Source organism: Saccopteryx leptura, chromosome 6, assembly GCF_036850995.1.
Source record: "Saccopteryx leptura isolate mSacLep1 chromosome 6, mSacLep1_pri_phased_curated, whole genome shotgun sequence".
NCBI lineage: Eukaryota > Metazoa > Chordata > Mammalia > Chiroptera > Emballonuridae > Saccopteryx > Saccopteryx leptura.
In genome coordinates, this window is record NC_089508.1 from 12,826,702 (window position 1) to 12,852,802 (window position 26,101).

At 56.4% G+C, this 26,101-nt stretch overlaps 1 protein-coding gene across 3 annotated transcripts; it reads left to right on the forward strand.

Moving 5' to 3' along the window:
* On the forward strand, positions 1-23,145 carry GPR68 (G protein-coupled receptor 68). Of its 3 annotated transcripts, none has more exons than XM_066343058.1 (2): positions 1-528; positions 19,527-23,145. In XM_066343058.1, the coding sequence occupies exon 2, from the start codon at positions 19,625-19,627 to the stop codon at positions 20,741-20,743; it is 1,119 nt and encodes a 372-aa protein (XP_066199155.1). In that variant the 5' UTR covers positions 1-528; positions 19,527-19,624; the 3' UTR covers positions 20,744-23,145. The 3 variants fall into 3 exon arrangements, with proteins under 3 accessions (XP_066199155.1, XP_066199157.1, XP_066199156.1); XM_066343060.1 differs by lacking the exon at positions 1-528 and adding an exon at positions 13,609-13,783; XM_066343059.1 differs by lacking the exon at positions 1-528 and adding an exon at positions 13,984-14,197.
* The last annotated feature ends 2,956 nt before the right edge of the window (positions 23,146-26,101 follow it).

Here is a 26,101-nt window from a genome sequence, read left to right on the forward strand (position 1 = left end):
GAGCCTGGGGAGGGGGTTGGGTCCTGGCAGGGCCGGCCGCGCCTGGGGAGCGGTGGGGGCGTCCTTGCAGGCTCGGAAAGGTCATCCCCTTTCCAGGCTCTGGCTTTCCGGCCCAGCCCACGGAGGCCAGGCTCGCCCGTGCGGTCCGAGAGCCGGCAAAGGCGAAAGCAGCCACCTGCTCCGCGAGCCCCCTCCCCCAGAGACCGCGAATGAACGCGGGGAGTAAACGTCTGGGCCCCTGCGGTCTCCCCGCGGGGGAGCAATGGTCCTCCTGAGCCCGGCTGGCAGCCGCATCCTCCCAAGGCCTCGGGGACAGCTGCCCTGCGCCCGCCCGGGGCCTCCGCCCCTCGCTGCCTCCCGGTGGCGGCGCGGCGAGCCGGGGCCACTTCGCGCCACGCCCCCGCCCGGTCCCTGCTGCTGTTGCGGCCGCCGCGCCGCGCCGTCCCTCCCTTCCCGCCGGCCAGGGCCGGGCTCAGCCGGGTGGGACCCGTCCACCGCCGGGCTGCCTGCACACGGGACCTGAGCGAGGTGAGTGCGCCGGCCAGCTCCGGTTGAACCCTGGGCAGCGGGGCGGGCAGCGCAGGGAGACCGCGGCTGCCGGGCGGGCGGCGGGAGGGGACCACCGGCCTTAGCAAGGCCGGCTTCCCAACATCTCCTGGAGGGGAAAATTCATAATCCAGTCTCTAGGATAAAGGCTTTTGGGGGGAGCGGAGGAGGAGGAGCGCTGGGAAGTGGGTCCCTGTCATTCCAGGGTCCGACTGATAGTGCTTCTGGTGTCCAGGGACCTACCAGCACTTGGGGGGGCATTTGGGGGTGCAGCAGGCCAAAGAGGGCTGCTCTGCCCAGCGTCCCTGGGGTGGAGGCGGATCTCAAAAGTCCAACACTGTCCAGGTTTCTTGGGGACGTGTCCTGACCTGCCTAACGGCTGCTCAGGCCCTCAGAAAGGCATCGCGGGAGAAGCCCAAGGGCCCAGCCCAGCGGAGGCTCTCCTGGGCTCAGGGCATCCAGTCAGGGCCGGGGAATGCCATCCTGCCCTGGGTGGGGAGGGTGGCAAACTAGTGTCTACTAAACACCTGCTGGTGCTTCTGCCTTATCCCTTTTAACTGTCCCAATTCATCCCTCTGTTCACTGAAAAGGGGCTCTCTGCAGGGCTCCACCCCCACTAGTACTCAGACGGTTCCTTTTTCACCCACTGCACCATGCGCACCAGGCACTGGGAGCATTCCCAGGATCCCTCCTACTCCCCCCTCAGGTTTCAGTTTAGAAGTCATCTCTTCCAGGAAGGCTACCCTGACTGCACTCCTCCTGATCAGGTGCTTTTGGACTTTAGGTTCCCACAGTATGGTGCTTCCCTCATTGTCCTTCAATCAGAGCTGTTGTCAGAGTGTTGTAATTGCTGTATTAATCCTAGTTTTCCCTTCTCAATCAGTTTCAAAAACTCTGCCATTCAAGTTTCATTTTATAATATATGTAAGGGAGGAAGAAATCTCCCTCTGCCTTCTCAAGTTCTTTAGGCTGGTCTAATTATTAAATCTGCATGAGACAGATTAACAAGAGAAAATAACCAAATTTATTAACATAAGTACACAGAGGAACGCGCACAGACAGGAGAGGTTCAAACACAGCAAAGGAAAATGAGGTACATATGACATTCTGAGCTAAGAATGAGGTAAGGTGCCACGGGGCTTCAGAGGGGGGAGGTCAATTGTAGGATGATAAGAACAGCTGTTCAGTAATTAATTTGCCTTGTCCAATAGATAGGTTTTCTTGTGGATTTTTTTTTTTTTAAGTTATTTCTGGTGATAACTCTTGTTATGGGCAAGGCTCCTAATTCAAATTCTTCTATGGTAGTTAAGGGGGAGGCAGATGTTTTTCTTGAGCCTGTAGAATCTCCATTGCCTTTAGCTCAAAGTAATCCACATACACCTAGGAAGAAAAGAAACAGGGATGCATGTCCCATTATGCAGCCTGCCACCCTGAGGTGCGCACACTGTGATCAGCTCTGCTCGCTGGCAGCCTGCTCGGGCCCTGATACCCACTGTGTGCTTCCCGGGCACAATGCAGAGAGTTCCTCAGAGGTCCCCTGAGGTGTCCCTGCTGCCTAGACCCCGGGCATGGGAGCCGTGACTCCAGCAACATCTCTTCCACGTCCCCTGAGCTCCTGCCCTCACCCCACAGCCCTCCTGGGTGTTCATTCACAGCTCCTCTCCTCCACAGCCACTTAGCCACACAACCGGGCATGATAAATGGAGGGCGTGCAGGCCAATCACTGTCCACAGGCTGTCTCCCTCTTCCTTTATTCCTGTCCAACTCCTGGGAGAGTTCTAAGAGTTTTATACTTATCAACTCATTGAATACCCACAACCCCTCTGTGAGATACTGTTATTATCCCCATTTCATAGATAAGGAAACTGAGGCACAGAGAGGTCGTATAACTTTCCAAGGTCACACAGCCAGTGAAAAGAGCCAGGATTTGATCCATATTCCATAAGCAGGGGAACCAAGGCAGAGGCTGGTCAAGGCTGGTTAACAGCCCCAGCCTGGTGCACCCAGGCTCCCTTGTGTACCATCCCAGCCTGACTTGCACCTGCACGTTTGTGCTCCTGGTTTCTATGTCAATGCAATTTCTTGAGAGCACCTTTATATTTCATTCTCACACTGATCTCCATTATTAACCCCATTTTAAAGAGGAAACTGAGGTTCAGGGAGGCTCTGTAACTTTCCAGAGCTCTAACAACCAGAAAGCAACAGAGTTGGTATTTGAAGTCAGATGCTCAGATGTTACCCCCCTTCTGCCAACTGCCTCAGCCTGAGCAAGCCCAGCCTGAAGGCCTCCTCCAGGAGCCTGAAGTCCAGCCCAGGATGCAGCACGGGTCCCCCAGCCCTCTGGATGTGTGTGCTCAGCCTGAAGGCCTCCTCCAGGAGCCTGAAGTCCAGCCCAGGATGCAGCACGGGTCCCCCAGCCCTCTAGATGTGTGTGCCCAGCCTGAAGGCCTCCTCCAGGAGCCTGAAGTCCAGCCCAGGATGCAGCACGGGTCCCCCAGCCCTCTGGATGTGTGTGCTCAGCCTGAAGGCCTCCTCCAGGAGTCTGAAGTCCGGCCCAGGATGCAACACGGGTCCCCCAGCCCTCTGGATGTGTGTGCTCAGCCTGAAGGCCTCCTCCAGGAGCCTGAAGTCCAGCCCAGGATGCAGCACGGGTCCCCCAGCCCTCTGGATGTGTGTGCTCAGCCTGAAGGCCTCGTCCAGGAGCCTGAAGTCCAGCCCAGGATGCAGCACGGGTCCCCCAGCCCTCTGGATGTGTGTGCTCAGCCTGAAGGCCTCCTCCAGGAGCCTGAAGTCCAGCCCAGGATGCAGCACGGGTCCCCCAGCCCTCTGGATGTGTGTGCTCAGCCTGAAGGCCTCCTCCAGGAGCCTGAAGTCCAGCCCAGGATGCAGCACGGGTCCCCCAGCCCTCTAGATGTGTGTGCTCACGCTTCATCTGGGCTGCAGCTGCCTCTCCACCAGCCTCTGAGTTTCCTGCCTTCGGGTGTCCGCATTAGTCACACTCGGAGCGCCGTGGACTGTCTGGCTGGCAGCGGAAGCAACGCGGCAGTGTTAATCGGGTCAGTCGCCTGATTCATCAGCTCAGGCCCGAGCCTGCTGGAGTGGGATTGACACCAGAAAAAATTATCTCGGAAAAACTATACCTGCCCACTGCCTGAAGCTGGCCTGGGAGGTGCCTGACTCCGCAGCGGGGAGGATTTCCCTCCCCGGAGGAAGGTTGTCTACCTGAATCTGGAGGCTGGAAGCCCTCAGGCAGGAAGCACAGGGCGGGCTGTGGGGAGAGCCCAGGGAGGAAGTAGGGACTCATCCTGCTGTTTGGGGGATAAAGAGAGCTTTCCTCTGAGGCTGGCCAGCTGCGCTAATTGGAAGAATGAATTGGGAAATCAGTAATTTTTGTTCTTTTAAGTAGAGCATCTGTGAGTCCTCCAAAACAGGCACACATTGTCCCATTAGTGTGAGTTTGCAGTGAGGACGCGCCTGGCCCATCCACTTCTGTAGCAGGTGGGCTCTTGGCAGGAAGTGGAGGCACAGTCAGGCAGGGTGACGGGAGAGAAGTTAACGCAGGGACAGTTTTCAGTGATGTTGATACGGTCCGCAGTGGTCTGCAAACCACGGCTCTTTGGCCCCTCAAGTGTGGCTTTTCCACAGAATACCACGTGCGGGCGCTACTTCGATAAGGAATGTACCTACCTATATAGTTTAAGTTTAAAAAATTTAGCTCTCAAAAGAAATTTCAATCGTTGTACTGTTGATATTTGGCTCTGTGGACTAATGAGCTTGCCGACCACTGGAAGGAACCAGCGCCGGATGGTGTGGTACCCTGGAACTGGCCAATCTCTGAGAAGCTGTTACCACGCCCAGGCCAGGAGGAAGAAGGGGGAAGGACAGCACAAGAGAGGGACTGTCACAGGAGCTGGTGACTTCAGTCCAGGGAGGCAGCCAACCTGAAGCCACGCCGGCAGGTGGATACGTGCTCCCCAGACCCCGCTCGGCTCCATCCTCTGATCCCGTTCGCCAAGCCCAGCGGAAGCCAGATGGCAAGGGGCCCGGCCATAAAATCAATGGAGCAGGGTGGAGAAGGGTGAAGACTGGATCCGACGGACCCAAACAAAGTCCTACCTGCCATGAGCCTCCGCGGACCTGACACTGGGAAAATGCAGATGCCGAGGCCAAAAGCCCACGAGGGGCTGGAAAAGGAGAAACGACACCAACGCCACGTATGCTGCCTATGGAGACATTCTGACCACGTCCCTGGAGCCCAGCCCAGTGTGGGAGATGATTTTTGTGGGTAAGAAATACAGTTATTAGTACAGCGTCTCAAATCAGCATTGCATGAACACAGGCCATAATTTACCATTCGGTCCAGGGAGGTTCTGGAAAACAATTTGTGCTTCATTCTAACTTAGTGAGCTGTGTGCTATTTGTAAGGGCAATGACTGGTTTTGTTTACAAAATGACAAATTCTGCTGCCCCTGCTAAGGACCAGACACCGAGAAACACAGCAATGAAATGAATCTCTTTGCTTCTCCACATCTCGCATTTTCTCAGGGAACGCATGGCCTGAAGCACCAAGCCTGTACTCCACAGGCCCGTCCTGGACCTAAGTAACCGGGATAGACGCCATGCTGTCCTGTCTCTAAAAAGAGAAGCAGGAATCAACACAGAGCTTATTTTACTTGAAGAGTAGTTAGACTGTGGAAGGTTCTAGATATGTTTGAACATCTGTAAACAGAGACTGTGGGCTAGAAAAAGACAGGCAGGGAGACAGGGCCACCAAGGACTGCATACAGTGTCCCCCCACCCCTAAGTATGCAACGTGGCAGCTCTAGCAGGAATCACTTTGTAATCAGCTTTCCACACAGCAGGCTCTGTACCCCTGAAAGTAAGTCGGAATTTTGGATCTGCAATTGATGATGGCGAGCTTTAAAACACCCCACTTTTTGGCCCTGGCCAGGTGGCTCAGTGGACTAAAGCATCATCCTGACGTACCAAGGTCACGGGTTCAATCCTTGGCCAGGGCACATATGAAAAGCAGCCAATGAATGCACAAGTAAATGGAACAACTAACTGGAATAAGTTGATGCTTCCCTCTCGTTCTCTTTTCCTCTCTCTGAAGTCAATGAAGAAAGTTAAGACAGCCCCCTTCTTTCCTGGAGGGGTGGGTGAGGCTGAGCAGAATCACTGCAAGTCAGCTTCACAGTCAGGACTCGGTTCAAGCCCTGGGTCGGCACTCAGAGCTGAGTGGCCCTAGACAATTCACTGAGCCTGTTTCCTGATCTGTGAAAAGGAGAGAATAGAGCTACTTGTTGGGATGAAAAGAGATTACTTATAAGCACTAAGGACACTCAGAAGATAAGAGCTATGTATGTGATAGGGCATTTGCAGTGGGTAATAATAATAACAGCTGGCATCTATTGAACCCTGATATGTGCTGGGTGTTGAGCAAAGGGCTTTACTTATTTATTTATTTATTTTGTAACACAGAGAGGCATAGGGACTTATCCAGGGTCACACCTTACTAGCAGGTAGCACAGGTGGGATCCAAATTCAGGCACTCTGGTTTTCAAAGCCAAACCCTTAACTGCTTTCAGTTTAACAAATTTTAAAAAGCATGTATGCACTTTTATGCCATGAATAGTGAATCCAGAAAACTCTATTTGTGAAGCTTTTGCAAGTAGGAGAAATTTCAAAATGAGCACCAGAAAAAGAGGCCAATCCAGTCCCAGAGAAGAGCCTGCTGGGAGGTTGCCTGCATGTGCGCAGCAGGGAAAGCAAAATAATACCCCGCCTCCCCATCTGCCTGCTCCCTCTGCCTTCGGGGGGGATCTTTGCCTTCTTGCCCACTGTCCATTTCCTTCCAGACTCACCTAGGGGCTCAGGTGGAAACTGTGGAGCTCTGAGCTGCCCAGAGGAGTTAGCAGAAAGTGAGATGTGGCTGTCTTAGTCTCCCCTGCCCACACTCCCACTGCCCTACAACCCGAACCCCCGGCAGTCTGTCCTGACAACCAGCGCACAGCTTCTGCAGACTCCTCCAGCGACTGTCCCAGACTCACTTCACAAAGAGGAAGAGGGCGCCCTGCTCTGAGCCAGGCGCTGGGCAAGAATGTAGCCCATGCAGAGAGACAGCTGTGGGACAGTGACCCCAGTGGGCCGTGCAAAGAATGCTGGGAAGGGAGTCACTAAAGGGGCTCAGCACAAATTGCCTGGGAAAAACATGGAGGCTCAGTAGGGGAAGTGACTTTCTGATCCTCAAAGGAGGCCAGGAGTTTGGAAGGTCTTTTGAGTGGAGAGGGCACAGTAGTGAATGTATGCAGATTTGGAAGAACAAGAGGGGCTGAGGGTGAAAGAGCTCCGATGGCTCAGGATTGGATGCAGGTGGTGATGAGGCAGTGGACTCATGTGCCTGGGATCGAATCTCAGTGACTCGACTTATTACCTGTGTGACTTTGAGCAATTCTGCAACCTCTCTGTGCCTCATTCCACCATGTGTAATAGTAGTATCTACCTCATAGAGTGGCGAGGATCAAATTAGTTAGTTCATACATTTAAGTGCTTAGAACAGTGCCTGGCACAAAGTACTCAAAAACCGGGAGCTGTGGATATCGTTGTCAGCTGTGAGCTTGTGGGGCACAGGGCCCTCAGGCATCTGTGAATTCTCAAAAAAAACCGGCAGGAGAGCCGCTGTGCTGTCCCTGACCACCCCAGCCGGCCGTAAGCACACTCAGGCCCTAGGAAGCACCTGCGCTCGGTGGGAGCAGGTGGAGAGAGGCTGGGCAGCAATCAGTAAGCAGTCTCCCCGAGTGGGTACTGCTGTGCCGACCATAGCGCACGCGGTAAACTGGGGAGAAAGGCTGCTTCATGTACTCCTCCCAGCTTCTTCCCTAGGGCTTCGGGGTGTCCTTTGCAGCTAAGCCCAGCCTGAGCCCACCCTGGCGGCTCCAGACCCTGTTCCTGGGAACAGGATGGTAGCTGGGGGCGGGGGTGCTGTACTTCCAGGACAGGTCTGCACCACCGGGTTTTCCCGGCAGGCGCCTAGCCCATGGCATGTGGTCAGCCTGCAAGGCAGGGCGCGAAAGGGCAAAGCTGGGTGCGTCGGCCAGGGTCGTGGGGGAAGGATGCGGAGAATCTGAGCATAATGTGACCCAGCGGTCCAAGCAGTAGAGAGGCCCGGTGGGAACGGACCCGCCTAGTGTCCCGGGCCACCCCACACCAGCAGCGAAGGAGGACTCAGTGCCCACCCCACCTGCCGTGCCGGCCGTAGGAAGGGACGCGGGCGACGGGTGGGTGGCTGCGGCCGGACCCAGGCCACACAGGTATGTCTCCCCGAAGCCGGTCCTCTTCCTCTTGTCACGGTCTCGGGGGAATGTGGGGGGTGCGCACCAGGCAGGGGAAGCCGCGCGCGGGCGGCCAGCTCTGGGCACTTTCCGGCGCGGCCCCGCGCGCGCGGTGAGGGTACAGCCACGTGGCCCCGTGTGTTTACGCGGGGGGCGGAGCGGGCGGCCAGGGGCGGGAGCGGCCGCGTGTGCACGTGCACGAGCCTGGAGGTGGCGGCCAAGTGTGGGCGCGCCTGGAGGGGGCACAGCGGTTGCACAGCAGCCGCGCGGCCCGCCAGGTGTCTGCCTCCGAGCGCCGGCGCGTCCCCATCCCTCTTCCGGGTAGGGTGTCTCCGCTGCGGTTGTCGCCTGGTTTAGCAGCCACCCCCTCGGCTGCCTCCGTGGCCACCTGGTAATTAACTTCCAAATATATATGTATATAATAAGACAGCTAACCCTTCATTTTCCTGAGCTCGGCGGCACAGGTGACCCAAACATTTTCTTTCATTCCCCCAAATCTGTGCATCCCCGCTTAAACCAAGGACAGCTCATCGGACACTGGCTGAATTACGGAGACCCGAAGCTGGCCTATGATTGGCCGCTGCAGCGGCGGGTCGGGTCGCTGGTTGGCTGGGCCCCATGGCTGGCAATCGTGTAGACCCAGCTAATCCTCGGGCTGGAGAACCTTGATGCGTTGTCCAAAGGGCTCAGGAAGGAAGGCTCTTCGGGGTTTAGCGGTGGGCAGAGGAGAGACCACTGACTTGGAGCCAGTGGCTGTGGTACTTGCTGTGGCTGGGCCTCTCTAAAATGGAGAAATACTCGCTGTGGCCACCTCACAGCGTGGGTGTGTGCACAAAATTGCTGTGAGAATGGTTTGAACCTATACACATCTGAGATGATATGGTTATTACACTTTGCTTAACGCTGTCCCTCTTCAGCTTCCGAAAGAAGGCAGGACGGAAAAGAACTGGGTTTAACAGAGGAAGCAGGGCCGGAGCAGTGTCAGTGCATTAGACTACAGGGACACGAGTATCTGCAGTTGGGAACGCAGTGCCAGAACCAGATGGCTTGGGTCCACATCTTAGCTCTTCTGCTTATGAGAGCTGTTACCTTGAGATAATCTCCTGTGAAATGGACATGACAGTATAGAGCCTGCTTCTCAGTGTGGTTATGAGATCACACACATAAAAATCTGGCCGTGAAAGTCTTGCAGTGCCCCTAAATGTTAGCTTTATTCTTGATATTTCCATTATGTTGCACCCTTCAGAGCACAGAGCACTCCATAGGGAGAGAAAACTCATCTAACAGGAAACAAAGACTGAAAAACAGGTTTCATCCTTCCTAGCTGGCTGGTCTCAAACAAGAGACCTTACCTCTCTGAATAGCTTATGGGGAAAATCAGGATTATTATACACACCTCACAAAGTTGTTATAAAAATAAAACCAAGTAACCTTATGAATGAATACACCACATGATGTATTCATTAAGTGATTTTGGAGAAAGACAATACTTACGTTCTAGTTATCTATTGTTGCATAACAAACCAGCAGTGGCTTTAAATAACAGTACTCATCTGTTTTGCTCATGAATCTCTGATTTGGGCAGGGGCTGTTGGGTATGGGTTATCTCTGCTCCTTGCAGCATTAGCTGGGGAGACGCAGCTAGGGCTGGACGATCTTCTTTCAAGATCGTGCAACGTGGGGTGAGCCCGTTGATCCAGGCTTCAGCTGGGGCTGTTGACCAGGCTCTTGGTTCCTCTCAATGTGGGTCTCTTTAAGAAGCCACTTGGTCTTGCTCCCAGCAGGGTGCCTAGGTTTTAAGAGCAACATCCCAAGAGATGCCATCTCTTTAGACATGGGCTCAGAAGCTGGCACAGGGTGGCTTCCACCTCATTCTTTTGCTCAAGTAGTCACAGAGCCCACTTAGTTTCAAGGGAGGGGACCTAGAACCCATCTCTCAGTGAGAACATCAAACAATTTCCAGCCATCTTGAATCTACCAAAACTTGAAAGTCTTCCTTTTTGCTTTTTTTCTTTGGGTGCTGTGGTAACAAATTCAGTCATCTCTGCTAGAAGACCAGCAGAGATACAAACATCCCGCCCGAGGGCCTTATCGCAGAGCCTGTTTGGGTCAGGATCGGGTTCTCTGGGCCGGGCAGGGATGAGGGAGCTGGCATCCTATGTGGTAGCTTCTCTAGTATCTGTTTCCCTGGAACCTCTGAGGCTTCAGCCCCCAGCTCTGCCAAACCCATGCCTTTAGGACAAGAGAGAGAAGCCAGAGAGAGAGAGTAATATGGCTTCAGAAAGCTAGATTTTAGCAGGTGGCCTGGGCTGAAAGTAATTAGCATCTCCGCTGCCCTCAGGTCCCTGGAGAAGCCTGTTTGTTTTTCAAGAGGACTGTTGCCTGGATGTTTAGAGTGACTGTTGTCATACATTATTAGGTTATTAATTGATGGGTTGAAGCACTCCTGGTGGGAAGGCAGGCTGGTGGGGGCAGCATGCCTGCAGTTGCCATGGCAACCTTCAGGCCTGTGATTTGTGCTTCCGGCCTCAGCGCAGGAAGGATGCTCAAAGCTGCTCAGACCTCCTCAGACAGACATAGATTCTCCAAAGAGAAACCAAAGACTTTCTTTTAAGAGTCGGCTTCCGTTGTCATGTATTTTCACACTACCACCCACGCCCTCCGAGTCAAAACCACCCCTCTTCCTGTCGCCTGATCCCGCATCCTGACTGTCACCCCCAGTTCCTTAGCTCCTCATTCGACTTCAGCCACGCTGCCTTCCAGGTGGGCTGCAGAAGTAAATGGAACTTGGGTTCATTTTTTTCACTCAAAACATTCAACCCATTTTTGTTGTGCATTTATTGCCGCAGAGGACGGTTCCCCCTGGCAGAGAACAAACCAGAGCCGGCTCCGTATTCCTGATGGAGCGCTTACCGTCTAGAGGGGAAGGTGGGCGTCAACAAGTAATTGTACAAATTCCCCTGCATGGCAGTGGTAATTATTAAAATACAGTTAATTCGGATCTTGACTTGAATCCCAGCTCTGGCCACTTACCAGGTGAGCCCAGTGTGATCACAAAGGTTCTTGAAAGTGGAAGAGGGAGGGCGACAGGAAGGTTCAGTCAGAGGGGATGTGAACAGAGGCAGAGTGAAGTGGTGTGAGAAGGCCTCAGCCCCACTGCCGGCTTCGAGAAGCAAGGGGCCACAAGCCGAGGAGCGCTGGAAGCCTTCAGAAGCTAGGAAAGGCAAGAAAGTCTACTTTCCCCTAAACCAGCTCCAAATCAGTAGAGTAGCCATGGGGAAGAAGGTAACGCATCTTACCGAGTTGGCCTGTCTGCCCTTCACCATCTCTAGGGTGAGTCAGACCGTGGGGCGGACCGCCGAGCCTGAGGGAGTGGTGCTGTCCCTCTGTCTTTGACCCCCGTCCTGTGACTACAGGGTCGCTACCACGCGTGGCGCCACAAACTCGGGGCAGCCTCCAGAGTCCTCCCTGTGATGACACCGGACTGCTTGGACCTCTGGGGGCCACTGGACACCCAAAGGCCTTGTGGCCTGGGACCCTGCTGCCCTCAAAGTGGTCTCCAGAACACTTCAGAAAGTTCTCCCAGCCCTTCAGAGCCTAGGTCCCTGGAGCAGATGTTTATGCTGGAGGCAGACCGGGGCCCCAGGGTTCGGGCAAGCCTTCCGGTCTGTCACCCCAGTGGGGTCTCCAGTGCTCCTTGACTGCTGCTGCTGGGGCTGAGAGAGAGAGAGAGATGGGGAAATGGGTTCAGGGGGCCGAGCCTGGCCCCAGTGAGGCCTTTAGGTCTCTGCAGAGTGGAAGAAGCCACAGGCAGAGGCGGGCCCTGGCAGCCCTGTGAGGTCGCCCACCCCACCCGGCCCCAGCGTTCTCACCTTTCACTGAATGGCCCTTCTCTGCTCAGTGGCAGCGCCATGGTCGGGCAGTTCAGGTTTAAGGAGAGAAGTTTGGGGGAGGTGGGCCGGGGGCTTCTCTTGAAGCTAGGTTTTCATTATAAACTCACTACTTTCACTTAGTTGCAGGTTCTCTTGGAAAGCTTTGGGGTCGAGGTTATGGGTCTCCAGGACCCCTAGGTCACCGCCTGACGCTTGGTGTCGTCACGGTTTCTCATCTCCCCTGCCTGTTTTAGATCAAAGATGAAATCCTAGTGCCAGAGTGGAACATAGCTCGGGCCGTTCTCTCTCTTCCCGAGCGGGCATTTCACAGAGGACATGGGCTCAGCCAATTTGAGTAAAACTGAAGTCAGCTTCATCCCAGGTGCATCCCAAAGGCCCAGTGGGGAGCGCAAGGGGTCCCTGGCCCCGGAGAGAGGAGGGCCGCCCATTCAGATGACGGGGTGTACACTGTCGGCAGAGGGGGCAGGACGGCCTGGGGGCAGCTTGGGAGTCCTGGAGGAGAGGACAGGACACGGGGTTATCAGCGGCTCTTCCGGGTACAGACAGCGATGGGACGGGCAGGCTGTGTGTGCATGCCCTGTTAGGGGGCTGCCCGGTGGAGAGCCAGGGGTGCTCTCTGGCCAGTGTGCCCTGGCCGGAGCCAGGCATTCACTACGAGGTCGACCTCGTAGTCCCAATCCCCTCACCCTTTCTACGACAGGACTAGAGCGATTTACTCTCTAGGACAGGTCCCACTGACCACATAACAGCAGGGAGCATGGCCACCCTCAGTGCCCCACCCCCATGCACAGTGGGCGTTGGCTTCCTCCTGGTTCTAGCAACATACCCAACGAGCAGCTTCCGAGGAGGGAGGCAGGCATGCCAAAACAGCATGGCTTCTGCTGTGGGCAGCAGCTTCCTGGAGTCACAGCTCTGTCGTTTCGCTGCAAGACCCTGACCAAGAAGAGCCTTTGCCTGGCTGGGCCTGAGTTTCCGCACCTGGATGATGAGGAGGCTGTGCTAGGGAGCCTGCTGGGCCTGAGTTTCCGCACCTGGATGATGAGGAGGCTGTGCTAGGGAGCCTGCTGGGCCTGAGTTTCCACACCTGGATGATGAGGAGGCTGTGCTAGGGAGCCTGCCGGGGCCCCATCAGCCCTGCTGGGTCGAGAGTCCCGTCAGGGCGCCCGAGAGCCCGAAGACCCCGTGACACGGAGCCTGCGCTTGCTCCCCACGTGGGGCCGTGCTCTTTAAAAACACGGATGCTGCCTCACCCGTGGCCCAGAGCGATGCCCTCACTCCCCTGGTCTGCAGAACAGGACCCAGCCTGCCTCCGACACATTCGTCAGTGCTTCTGCACGTGGCTGCCCACTGGGACTGTCCAGAGAACTTTTACAAACATCGGTGATGGCACAGCATCTGCAGGAAGTGGGATTTAATTCTGGGTGGGGCCTGGGCAGTGGTATGGTTTTTTTTATAAACTCCCCAGGTATTCTATAAAGTACGTGGGATCCACTGACCTGGATGTTGGTTGCTGGTGGCTGGAGGGTGACAGCCTGAGGGGAGGGGAGTGGAAGTGGGAAGAATCAGCTTGCTCCAGGCCCTTGACTGTTGTCTGCTATTGTCCCTGGGGTCCCTGGTGTACTCCAGTGACCTGAGTGACTCAGGCGAGGACCCTGGGCGCAGGGGTTCAATGGCCTGTGTCTCCTCTCCGGGGATCCTGTCGGTGCTCAAAGGATTTGATCGGTAGAATTCGTGCACCCCACCTCTCCTGCATGGCTCCCAGCCCCCGAGGCCCACTGTTCCTAATCCAGGCTTTAGCATTCCCTGGAAGGTTGCTCCCTGCCTCTGGGGGTGTGGAAAGCAGGGCAGGCCCGCCCCCCTCATCCTGTGGCTGGCGAGTGTTCTTGGCAGCTGCCATCCTGACACCCTGATCTGATCAGACGGACCGACGACTGACGGACGGAGTTCACATGATTCTGCCTCAGCTCAGGAATGGACGGCCTCCCGCTGGGGTTTTCTAGACCAAGCTGGGAGGTACGTCCAGTCCCGGGAAATCCCTGGAGGGAAGTGTGGTCCTGACTGCAGGGTTGCGGGCCCGGGGGTCCACCAGGCAGGGCGAGGTGCCTTTCAGCTCCTCCCTCAGCCCTCCGGGCTGCTGGAGGAAGTCGAGCTGTTTGAGGTCTGAGGGCAGAGCTCAGTGGGGAAGCAGTCACACAGGACCCACGACTCCCCCGGGACAGCTCCCCTGAGCTCTGCCTGTCCCTCACCTGGCTGGGAGCCCATCGCCTTCCCATGGTCCAGAGGCTGAGCAGGTAGGGGTCAGTCCAACTGTTTCCAGACAGGATCATGACCCATTAGAGGGTCAGGAAATCAATTCAGTAGCTCATGACCTGCATTTAGAAAAGCAAAATAGAAGGGACACGATCAGAGTGTGTTGCAAATGGTAGGGTAAGTATTGCTCTGGGGAAGTTTGTTGCTGTGTGCACACGCGCGTGCACACACACGTGTGTGTGTGTGTGTGTGTGTGTAGAATGTGTGTGCTGGGTAACAGTGTTAAGTGCATTTGTTGCTTATGGTTTGTGGCCCAAAGAGCTTTAAGGCAGCAAGTTGGCGCCTCCACGCCTAGATTCTGGACTCAGACCCACCGGACTTACTGGGTGAACTTGAGCCACTACGTTAGCCTCTCTGGGCGTCAGGTTCTGTGACATGGGCGGGCAGTGCCAGTGTCTCCTCACCCCAAGTGACAGCGACTTCCTGAGCCATAGGGAGCTGAACGTGGAAACGGTGAGGAGGCCTTTAGAAATGAGACTCTGTCTCACTGCGGCTGGAGTGGGGCTCCCTGGGGACACAGTGACTAAGGAGAAATGCCGCCCGATTTCTCCTTCTGCCCCAGACGGAAATATTAACAGCCTCTGAAACAAACACTTTTAGGGAATGAAACAACCTTGTTTAAAGCATGTGGTGGTTTAACCAGATAAAGGAAGACAAGCTGGGCCTGCAGGAAACTCCCTGCCCTGTGGGCTCAGGGCCCCCTTGAGCAGGGCCACCGTGGCACCGTGAGTAATTGTCCGTGAGTCCATGTGCACTCCACGGGGGAGACGGGTGATGGATTAGGTCATTGTTTATGTGCCCCGGCATGCCAGCCCTGGCACTCCTGGCTGGGACCGTGCAAGGGGCTCTCACCTTGCACCAAACAGGCCCTTCCTTTCTGGGCTTACGTTGTCATTGAAGTCCTCAGAGCCACCTCGTGCTGATGAGCACTTGTCTAAAGATTTGATTTGAGGTGTTGGGTTGCCTGTGTGTGGTCTCTGTCCCTTAGCTGGACGACGAAGTGTGAGGTCGGTGCAGCGGCCCCTTGTTTTGGTCCTTTGCCCCACCCCGTCCACTTGGGCCCCAGGACTGGACGCACAGATTTCCTTCAGTGGGTGTAGAGGAATTGGTTGACCAGGCGGAGCACCTCCAGGGGCAGGGGCTAGCCTGGGACTAAATCTGGAGCCTGGCGAAGCCTGGAGGTGGAGGGCCGCCGCTCAGCGATAGTCATGAGAGACAGAAAGAGGGCTGGCCTACCACCCTGTAACTGGGACACTGAGCAGGTGGGTTCGTATCTCTCTCTCTCTCTCTCTCTCTCTCTCTCTCTCGCTCTCTCTCGCTCTCTCTCTCTCGCTCTCTCTCTCTCGCTCTCTCTCTCTCTCTCTCGCTCGCTCTCTCTCGCTCTCTCTCAGCCTCAGCTTTGTGTTTGCATCTGTAAAATGGGCACTGAGAGGAGCGGAGTTGAGAGGGAGGCGCCTGGCACCTGGAGGGCGCTCAGCAGATAGGAGCTGGCCCCTCCGTCCCGTCTACAGCTTCTCATTTACCAAACACTTTTGTGTCCACTGTGTCTTTTGACTATTGAGAAGTAAGATTCCTTTGGAGACCAGCTAGAGAAGGGCCACTGTGGCTAGGTATAGTTTGCACATGGGGGTGCCTATCCTCAGGGCCTGGGGGAAGGGGGGACTGGCTGTGACAGACCTGGGGGGAAAGCAGGGCTCTCTGAGCCACTCGGGCAGCCTGAGCAGGTGCCAGGCTGCCGGGGACAAGGCTGCAGTGATTGCTTCTTATCATTTCTGTTTCTTTTCATGGCGTCTCCACTGCCCCAGCACCCAACCTCACACCCTGTCCGCGCCCCAGCCGTCTGCCCACCTGCCAACCCATCATTCATCCATCCATCTACCCACTAAACCGTCCATCTGTCCATGTACCTGTCACTGATCCGGCCATTTACTCATCTCTACTCGTGACCCCTCATCCATTCATCTGCCTGTCTATTCACCCATTCACCCACCTGGGCATCCACCTAACAAATTATTTTTGAGAGCTTATAAGAACTTAGCACTGAGGAACATCTCAGATTTGTCCCTAACTCTTCCCCGCCACCTTTTAAGTAGTTCTTGGTTACTGCAGCCTCTGTCTCTTCTCTGCCACGCCCTCCGCACACCTGGGGCCAGTCATGCCAGCCGCTTTCCGTGCCCGGAAGGAACCCACGCTTTCTCTCTTGGATTTGGTCTGTTGCACGCATGGTTTCTGTAGGCAGACACGCCCCTCTGCTCCGGCAGCTCCTCCCCCTTCTGTTAGTCTTAGCGTGCCTTGCTGCTTCGGGAGGCTTTTCTGGCTGGGTTAGGTTCTCCCTAACGAACTCCCTTAAAATCCTGGGCTCTCCTGAGAAGCTGGTTCATGTATCTTCTCCCCGCTCCCAAGAGACTAAAAGCAACTTGAGCTGCACTAGGAGCTAGTGTCCCGAGCGGTGCCTTCCATATGATAGATAGATACTCTATAAGTATGCGTGGTGTGAATGGATAGTGAGTGGGTTAGTGGGTGGATGGATGGATGAATGGATGCATTAGAAAGCCATTAAAGGGTGTGAAGCCGGAGTGATTAGGTTAGACTGGTGTCACAGAGGAGGGCTCTGAGGGTGGTGAGACGGAGACAGGGAATCTGACAGGAGGCCGTGGCACTGATTCCGGGGAGGAAGTCTTGACCAAGCCAAACTGGGGCAGTGGTGAGGGGGCTGAAGAGGAGAAGATGGACGTGGGAAATACTCAGGAATTTAAAATGGCAGTCTAGGTAATTAAGCAGATGCTGTGGATGAAGGTGAGGGAAGAAGCCGAAGGCCATGTCCTTTTTTTTTTTTTTTTTTTTTTTTTTTTGTATTTTTCTGAAGCTAGAAATGGGGAGAGACAGTCAGACAGACTCCCGCATGCGCCCAACCGGGATCCACCCGGCACGCCCACCAGGGGGCGACGCTCTGCCCACCAGGGGGCAATGCTCTGCCCCTCCGGGGCGTCGCTCTGCCGCAACCAGAGCCACTCTAGCGCCTGGGGCAGAGGCCAAGGAGCCATCCCCAGCGCCCTGGCCATCTTTGCTCCAATGGAGCCTCGGCTGTGGGAGGGGAAGAGAGAGACAGAGAGGAAGGAGAGGGTGGGAGTGGAGAAGCAAATGGGCGCTTCTCCCATGTGCCCTGGCCGGGAATCGAACCCGGGTCCCCCGCACGCCAGGCCGACGCTCTACCGCTGAGCCAACCGGCCAGGGCCCGAAGGCCATTTCCTAGTGGCGAAATGACGGAATCTGAGTGGGCCTCTCTGAGCGTGTCTGGGGGGGGGTGGTGGCAGGAAGCTGGTTTTGCCAGCCTTCCGCCTGGGGGAAGGTGATGAGGTCTGGGAGCCGTGAGAGTGTGGAGGGGGTCGAAACCACGGAAGAGATGTTGTCCCCCAGAGAGTGCGTGTGGAGTGAAAAAAATGAGCCAACATTCAATAGGAGTGGGCGGGGTGGATGGTAGCTCCCACTGTACACTGCCTCTGGTGGCAGTCTTTTGTACCTGTGACCTTCCTGTCTCACAGGATTGGAGGCTCCCTGAGGGTGGGGGCTATCTCTTCCTCATCTCTAGGTCCCCTGTGTCTAGTCTGGTGCTGTGAACATTGTAGATGCTCCTCAAATACTTGTTGAATGAAACCCAGAGGTGCTGGACTACTGGGCAAGCTACTCCATCTCTTTGGGACTCAGTTTCCTTTTCTCTAAAATGGGAGAATAGCAAGGCTGTTGTGAAGCTTGGGCAAGAGGTGAGATGTGCAGTGCTCTGTAAACTGAAAGATTCGGCAACTGCACAGTGTAAGTACAGTCAGTGTGTTCTGAAATACAGATTCAGTCACTGTATTTTGGAAGCCTGAATCAGGCTGTTGATCTCCCAAAGGCTGAGTCCTGGTTCTGACCACAAGGTTCAACTGGGTCTTAAGTTCCCCTTTGAGCCACCTCTACTCCCCAGCCTGGGAACTCATGTAGGACCCTAGCCTGGAGCAAACCCCAGACCTTCTGGACCTCTGAGTCCCTTACTAGTCAGTGTGACCCGTGGGCTAGGGGCACCAGCATCACCTGGGAGGCGTGTGGCAAACTCTCCGGCCCCAACTCAGACCCACTGAGCCAGAGCTCTGGAGGTGGGGCTCCCTGATCTGCTGTAGCAGACCCTCCTGGACTCGGGTGCGCCCACGTTCAAGGAACACTGTCTGGAATACCCAAACCATCTTTTTGCTCTGAAGTGAACGCAGGAGGTACTTTCAACATCGTAAGTTGCCCTGCAGGGTTGACTATTTGTGACTTTGATGGCCGAACTTTACTTATTGTTGGCCTAGGAAGAGGAAGCCACAGCCAGTGTCTCAGCCCACCCCACACGTGTACACTCACACTAATAAACAATGGGCCTCTGGTGACTCTCCAGGAATTCTTAAGACCTGACAGGACATGTTTTTGCTGTGGCTTCACGTGCCCTATTTTATTGGCATGTGGGGGCCTGTGTTTATGAATGAGTTTTATCTTCCTGTGGGTGGATTGTATCTACTACAGAGAACCTGGCGCGCTGGGTGGTTGCCCCTGGGGACCATTCGGGGACCCGTCTGCTGTCGACTCTGCCGTGGAAGCCAGGTGAACCATTTGGCCCCGCGGGTGTGGGCTTGGGATTCACGGACAGGAGAGCCAGCAAGAGGAAGGCAGGTAGGGCCGGATCCTGACTCAGTGGGCTGTGGGCGGAGCGTGGGGTCTCAGGCCCAGCTGCCCCACTCCCCTTCCTCTCACCATCAAAACATAGAATGCTGTGACTGTGAATGGCCCTTATTGTTATCGAAGGTGGTGGCTGGGCCCTCACTGTTGCGTGTAGGTTGGAACTGACCTTCACCTTCAGCTTTCCTTGGAGAGCTGGGCTCAGGTTGGGCTGAGCTCACAGGACCAGGGAAATAAACAAGGGATGGGAAGCCAGGGACGGAGGGTGGAGAGACACAGACCACAGTCAGATGTTCTGGTTGAGTTGGGGTGGGTTGGCTAGATGGGTCATCCTCTAAATTAAGGGAGGCACTTGGAACAGTGCCCGACACACAGTAGGTGCTGTATCAATAGTTTTTTGGGAGGGTTTTTCGTTTGGGTTTTTTTGTGACAGAGACAGAGAGAGTCAGAGAGAGAAACAGATAGGGACAGATAGGAAGGGAGAGAGATGAGAAGCATCAATTTTTTTGTTGTGGCACCATAGCTGTTCATTGATTGCGCTCTGATATGTGCCTTGACCAGGGGGCTACAGCAGACTGAGTGATCCCTTGCTCAAACCAGCGAGCTTGGGCTCAAGCTGGCGACCTCGGGGTCTCGAACCTGCGTCCTCTGCGTCACAGTCTGACGCTCTACCCACTTCACCACTGCCTGGTCAGGCAGTGCTGTATCAGTGTTAGTCCTATGAGTCTAAGCCTTTCCTGCCTTTGACTTTCAGAGGCTCCCCGTCCACCAATGAGGCCAGCCTCTGGTACAGCTTGAGCCGCCTCCCATAAACACCATGGCAGCACAGAGACAGGCCCATTCCCTGAGCCCATGAGAGGCGAGGCCCCTTCAGGCCCGAAGATGGGGAACATCACCGCCGACAACTCCTCCCGTTACTGCGCCATCGACCACACCATCCACCAGACGCTGGCGCCGGCCGTCTACGTCACCGTGCTGGTGGTGGGCTTCCCCGCCAACTGCCTGTCCCTCTACTTCGGCTACCTGCAGATCAAGGCCCGGAACGAGCTGGGCGTGTACCTGTGCAACCTGACGGTGGCCGACCTCTTCTACATCTGCTCGCTGCCCTTCTGGCTGCAGTACGTGCTGCAGCACGACAACTGGTCCTACGGCGACCTGTCCTGCCAGGTGTGCGGCATCCTCCTCTACGAGAACATCTACATCAGCGTGGGCTTCCTCTGCTGCATCTCCATCGACCGCTACCTGGCCGTGGCCCACCCCTTCCGCTTCCACCAGTTCCGCACCCTGAAGGCGGCCGTCGGCGTCAGCGTGGTCATCTGGGCCAAGGAGCTGCTGGCCAGCGTCTTCTTCCTGCTGCACAAGGAGGTGGTGGAGGACGGGGACCGGCACCGCGTCTGCTTCGAGCACTACCCGCTGGAGTCGTGGCAGCGCGGCATCAACTACTACCGCTTCCTGGTGGGCTTCCTCTTCCCGCTGTGCCTGCTGCTGGCCGCCTACCGGGGCATCCTGCGGGCCGTGCACCGCAGCCACGGCACCCAGAAGAGCCGCAAGGACCAGATCCAGCGGCTGGTGCTCAGCACCGTGGTCATCTTCCTGGCCTGCTTCCTGCCCTACCACGCGCTGCTGCTCGTGCGCAGCGTCTGGGAGCACAGCTGCCACTTCGCCAAGGGCGTCTTCGATGCCTACCACTTCTCCCTGCTGCTCACCAGCTTCAACTGCGTGGCCGACCCCGTGCTGTACTGCTTCGTCAGCGAGACCACCCACCGGGACCTGGCCCGCCTCCGCGGCGCCTGCCGGGCCTTCCTCACCTGCTCCAGGACGGGCAGGCCCGGGGAGGCCTACCCCCTGGGGGCCCCCGAAGCCTCCGGGGGGAAAAGCGAGGAGCCCGAGGTGTTAAGGAAGCTGCACTCAACCTTCCAGACCCCTAACTCCCCTGGGGGGGCAGGGCCCCCCGCAGCTGAGCTGGCCTAGCCAGTCTCCCACCTGTGGGATGAAGGGGTCCCTGAGCTTGCCGGCCCGCTGCCGCCCACTTTGCTGAGTGCAGGTGCCTCATTCTGCTGGAGGGGACAGTGCCCGGGGTCCCCTGTCTGGTTCCGGGGAGCCTGCTGAGCTCCAGGACATGCCCTGTGGGCTCATGGCGCCTTCTGCTGCAGGCAGGGCTGCTGTCCCCTCTGGGAGGTTTTCAGAGACTCGGCTGGGGGAGTGCAGAGGCGTTGGCAGATGAGGGTGGGCACCTAAGTGTGCACCTGCCTGGGCCTTCCAGTGCCATTGTTGTCACAGATGCCACCTGTCCAGATGTCCAGGTGTTATCTGAGGAGGTGACACAAGCTGTATGGTCATCGTTAACGCTTGAGGCCCACCCCAGGAAGGCTTCCGTCAGACCCGGGAGGAAGATGCGTGCAGCCAGGAGTCTGGGTGGGAGAAGGAATGTGGGGAGGTACTTGGGGCACTGGGAGACTGCATGAGGGGGCGGTGAGGGGGGTGACTGGCAGAGGAGGGACCCCAGCACACAATTTCATAGGGAGAGCCAAGCAGACTCCCCAAGCTCCAGAGCTGATAGAACACAAATCTCAGGGCTCCCCGGGGCTCCTGGGACAATGTCTGTGGTCCTTTAAAGTCAGTTCTGAAGTACAGTGTCAGGATGGAGGCCCAAAGCCAGCGTGTTTGATCGAGCTCCCTGACACACAGAGTTCCTTGAATTAGGGCCTGTTACTGTCTGCCCGGGAGCGCCAATCCTGGAAACCTGTGAGTGTGTGCCCATGTTTAAAATCCAGGGTCTTCATGACAGCTGAGTGCCAACACTGAGGCTAGGGTCCTGTGACTACTGGGAGTGTCCCCAACCCAGGTCTCTGCCTCTGGCCCCTGCCCAGAGCGGGGTATAGCATTCTCCACGAGTTCTCAAGTACAACAAAACAGGGATGGCTTCCCTGGCATCTCAGCCCAGAGCCCCCCTGTGGTGTAAACAGTCCCCTTAACGAAGACAGGGGCTGCCCTGGGCTCACCTTGCCTCCTCTGTCTCCTGCCCTGCCCTCTGCCAGACCTCCCACCTCGCCCACCTGGACAGTGAGAGTGGGCCCGTGGGCCGGATGTAGCCCCAGGTACTGACCGCCCCCTTTTATCCTGTCCTGGGAGGCTGGGTACCAGCTCAGCTCTCTTGCAGCTTTGTGCTGACCATGTTGAGCTACTGCCCTGGTGAGCATACCAGGTTCCAGAGAGCTTATTACCGCTCCAAGGACCTGCCCTTCTTAACAGAAATGCTAGCCCTTCAGATGTCCTGGTCGGTGGGCTGGGGCCAGCTCTCACTTTCCTGGGATTTGAATTCCTGACAGACAAGGGGCTCACGTCTGGGAGGGACCAGGGATGGGGATCTATCTAGAAGTTGGCATCTGTAGAACATTTCTGGAAACTGCTAAAGGGAGGGCCAGGGAGAACATCTATCTTTCTTCCTGCCTCTGCCCCTGCCCCTCTCTACGAGGGATGCCCGAGGCAAACAGCCCAGGTGGACTGCCCCGGGGAAGTGGATCTACACTAGGCTCTGACTGGGAAACACCTGCCCAGCTCCACATGGATGGTCTCCCATAACCTGAACAGGTTCTCTTCCCCTTCCTGGAGGAGGAAGTGACCCGGTCTGACGGTGGCCGAAATGGCCACACAACCAAGTACAGCCCACGCGCCCCAGCCAGGATCTCACTGGGACAGCGGCGCTGGTTTGAGAACCTCCGTGCCTCATTTCAAATTTCTCCTTGTTCTGACCTTAAATGCCGGCGTTCCCACTGGGACGGACTGGGGTGAGCTGAGGGCGGTTCCATTTACTCTAGAGAGTTGTATTTTCACATTGTCCTCCTTTTATGCCAAATGTGTATGTGTGTCGGACTGTGTGGTGGAATTATATAGCAAACGTGAGCCTTCAAATAAAACAAAGTAACCAGCCCAGCTGGAGTGTGCCCGGTCCCTCTGGGGAAGGAGGGTCTTCCAGCACCAGGGGGGTCAGAGGGCCCTTCAAACGCCCAGTGGAGTCAGGAAGGTCAAGGGGTTGACTTTCTCGTGGAAAACCTGAACAAGAGCAATCAGGGGATTGGCCCTTGATGGCCCAGCGGTGTTCAGGGAGGGCTGAGCCCACAGTGAAGTGGGCCTTGCCTCTCGCCTCTCGAGATGTGCTGAGTGTCTTCAGCTCTTCAGAACGTGTTGCAGACCCTCCCTGGGACCTCACCTGGACACTTCCCCTTTGTGGACGGAGCCCGGCCCTGTGGTTGGAGAATAGCGCTCCTTGGGTCCTTGGACACAAGACCCCTCCTACGGCCCGCTGAAAGCCGCTGCCCACAGAGAGGGAGGGGGCTGGATCAGACCATCCACCCTTCACCCGGGAAGGTGACCCGGGCAGGAAGACCCGCTGCGACATCTCGCGGGGGGCCGTCCGCCCTGCTTGGGTTTTGTCCGGGGAGGTCCACAGCTGTCGGCCAGTCTGGAGCGTCTGCTTGGTGGCGGCAGGCTCCATGTTTATGACGGGGGATTAACTGCATCATATTAAAATGTAAATTTGGTTTTAGTCACTTAATCCTAGTCTGGATCAGATTCCTGGGGTCCTGAAGTGTTTTTGGAAGAGTCGATCCTTCTTCCAAACACACTAAGGACCTTAAGACACAGAGGAGTTTGGGATTCCTGTCTATCCTGAGAGAGTGGGCGGAGGGAAAGGCCAGCTGGTGTGGACGGGAGGTGGCAGAAGCCATGAGATGCCTTCCTTCTGGACCAGGGTCGCTGACAAACTGAGGCTCATCTTCCTGTTTATACACCGTGGTCTGTGGGTCGGCCAAACAGGGGGAGAACTCGGTGTCCCATCCGCTGCTCTGCTCAGCTGCTGCGCTCCTCTGACGAGTCCGACCCAGGCACAGCCAGATCTGGCCCTCTTGGGTCCATGCTTTTCAGAAAAAAACCTGCTTCTTACAGCTGGTGGACCTGCAGTCTCCCAGAATTCATCGGGCAGGACAGCAGTCTTTGATGGCAATGGTGCCCAGTGGGGAAATGGTGGGATTTCAAAGTCCATTTGCTTTATAATTCAACAACTATCAGAAGGACGCTAGGAGATTAGACATAACTCATCAGTGCTGGACTGTACCACAAATACCATGGAAGTCAATGAATTATTCCATGCGTGTGTGTGTGTGTGTGTGTGTGTGTGTGTCCCCCAAATGATGGTCCAGTTGTTCAACAGATACTGGCAATGACACTCATTTGCTGCTACCCAAGGCAAGTCCTTATAAGGTTGGGAAGACAGTATTAACTCCTGATGAGCCAAAGTGGAACCACTTTTCCCACTGGCCTGAGATCTGGCCTCTGGAGCCACGTGACCCTACAGGGAGTGGTATTTGAGACAATGCCGGTACCCTGCTTCTCAGTGTTCCCCATCCCAAGCTCGGGGGCAAGGCTGCTGTGTACAGTGGTGTGTACCCGCCAGGGGACAGTGCCTTAAACAAAAGTCTGTCTCCTGCTGATGCAGAGTCCAATGGGCGGCTGCTTTCTGACAAGTCTTCCCAGCTGAGTGACGAGGCAGCCCTTGGCCAGAGGACAGCCGGGGGGTTGAGGAGCCCTGACCCCCGCCCCCCGCCCCCCTTAGCTGGTTTTCTTGCCTTTAAGTCCCACCTGCCAGCTCTATGGGACACATGCACCTTGATGTGCCCGTGGTCTCCAGCCTGTCCTTGAACACCCACAGAGCATCTATCCCAGGCACTCTCTACCAGGATCTGCCCCCGCCCCCAAACTCCCGGAAATGCTCAGGACGCTCTCACATGCCCCGTGAGGCTAACCTGGCAGATGTCCCAGCCCACCTCCAACCCCACCATGCAAGAACAAGGTCACCTCTTGCCCCCCTATAACCAGCTTCTCCAAGTGGCAGCCATGCCACTCCACACATGGCCACAGTCTCTCCCTCAAAGCAGAGCCAAGACCAGGGCAAACCTGAACGAAACTTTATTGAAGGCGTGAGCAGGAATCAAATTGTGGAAAAGCATTCAAACCGGATCCTAGAGCTCAGAGCTGCCGTGGTCCCTGGGCTGGACCCTGCTAAGGCATCTTCTCCTGGCACTCCCTCCCACCTCAGCCCCTGCTGCAGGGCCGCCGGCCTGCCTCCCCCCAGAGCCAGGACCCCCTGCTCCCAGCCTTCTCTGAGTTCTACCTGGGTCTCAGCCTTTTCCCCAAACAGCTTAATCATCTCCCCACGAACTTCTGCCTACAGTGAAGATAACCTATTACATGGTCATGCCTCAAACTTCCCCATGCTGGATCCGAATTCTGCTATGACTGTTGCAAAACCAAAGGCACATTCGTGTCTTTCCCAGAATATGAGTCAGATGAGTGCTGGCAGCCGTGCCAGGGTGATGGTTTCTCTCCCAGCCGTCCAGACTTCAGAACTGCCGGGGGACAGTCCCAGTCAGAGTCCCCCATCGCATGGAGCTCTGCAGCCTCAAATCAGGGGCAAAAACCGTACTTGGAGGAGGCCTGGCCAGTGAGGCTTAGGGCTGTGGTGGGGTTGGGAGCTGTGGCAAGTTGCAGGTGGAGGAACTGTGAGCTCATGACCCTGGGCGCACCAGCCCTGATGCCTCACCAGCAGGACGGGACCTGCAGACGGGAACTCCCCGTCAGAACGACAAAGTGGGGATCCGGGAAATCCCCACCCCCGCTACTCCTGGCCACGGGTCCCCCACGGCCTGTGTAGGGGGCTGCATTGGGAGTTAGCCCCGATTACGTTACTAGACACGGAGGCTTTACTGCTGAGTGCCTACAATGAGAGGTTGTTTCTGGAGTGTGTGGCCCATACTTTATACTATAAAGTTTATAGTGTGTGTCTCTTAAAGAATCAAAGCAGACAGGTTTAAGAACATAAAACCAAGCAGGCTCAGTAAGCATCTGGGGCCCTAGCTGGGAAGCAGGACGACCTCGTCCGGATGGGCCAGCAGGAGGCGCTCCTGCCTGGTCTCGGACTGAGTGCAGCGGCATGCGGTCAGTGACTGCACCTCTGGTCCCCTCAGAAATGCGCAGGGAGGTTGTGCGGGAGATAAGGACGGGCTGGCTAGAGTTGTCTGGGAGGCCTCTGTGAGTGGCCCGAGGCCTAAACTGTCCTGACCGACCCCAGGCTCCAGGAGTGTGGCTGCCCCCTCCGCAGGAAGGACAAAGCCTCCAGCTGGGTGACGGGAGGCGTGTGGGGGGGCGACGGGAGGCGCGTGCGGGGTGAGGAGGCGCGTGCGGGGTGAGGAGGCGCGTGGGCGTGACGGGAGGCGTGTGGGCGGTGACGGGAGGCGCGTGGGGGGCGACGGGAGGCGCGTGGGGGGCGACGGG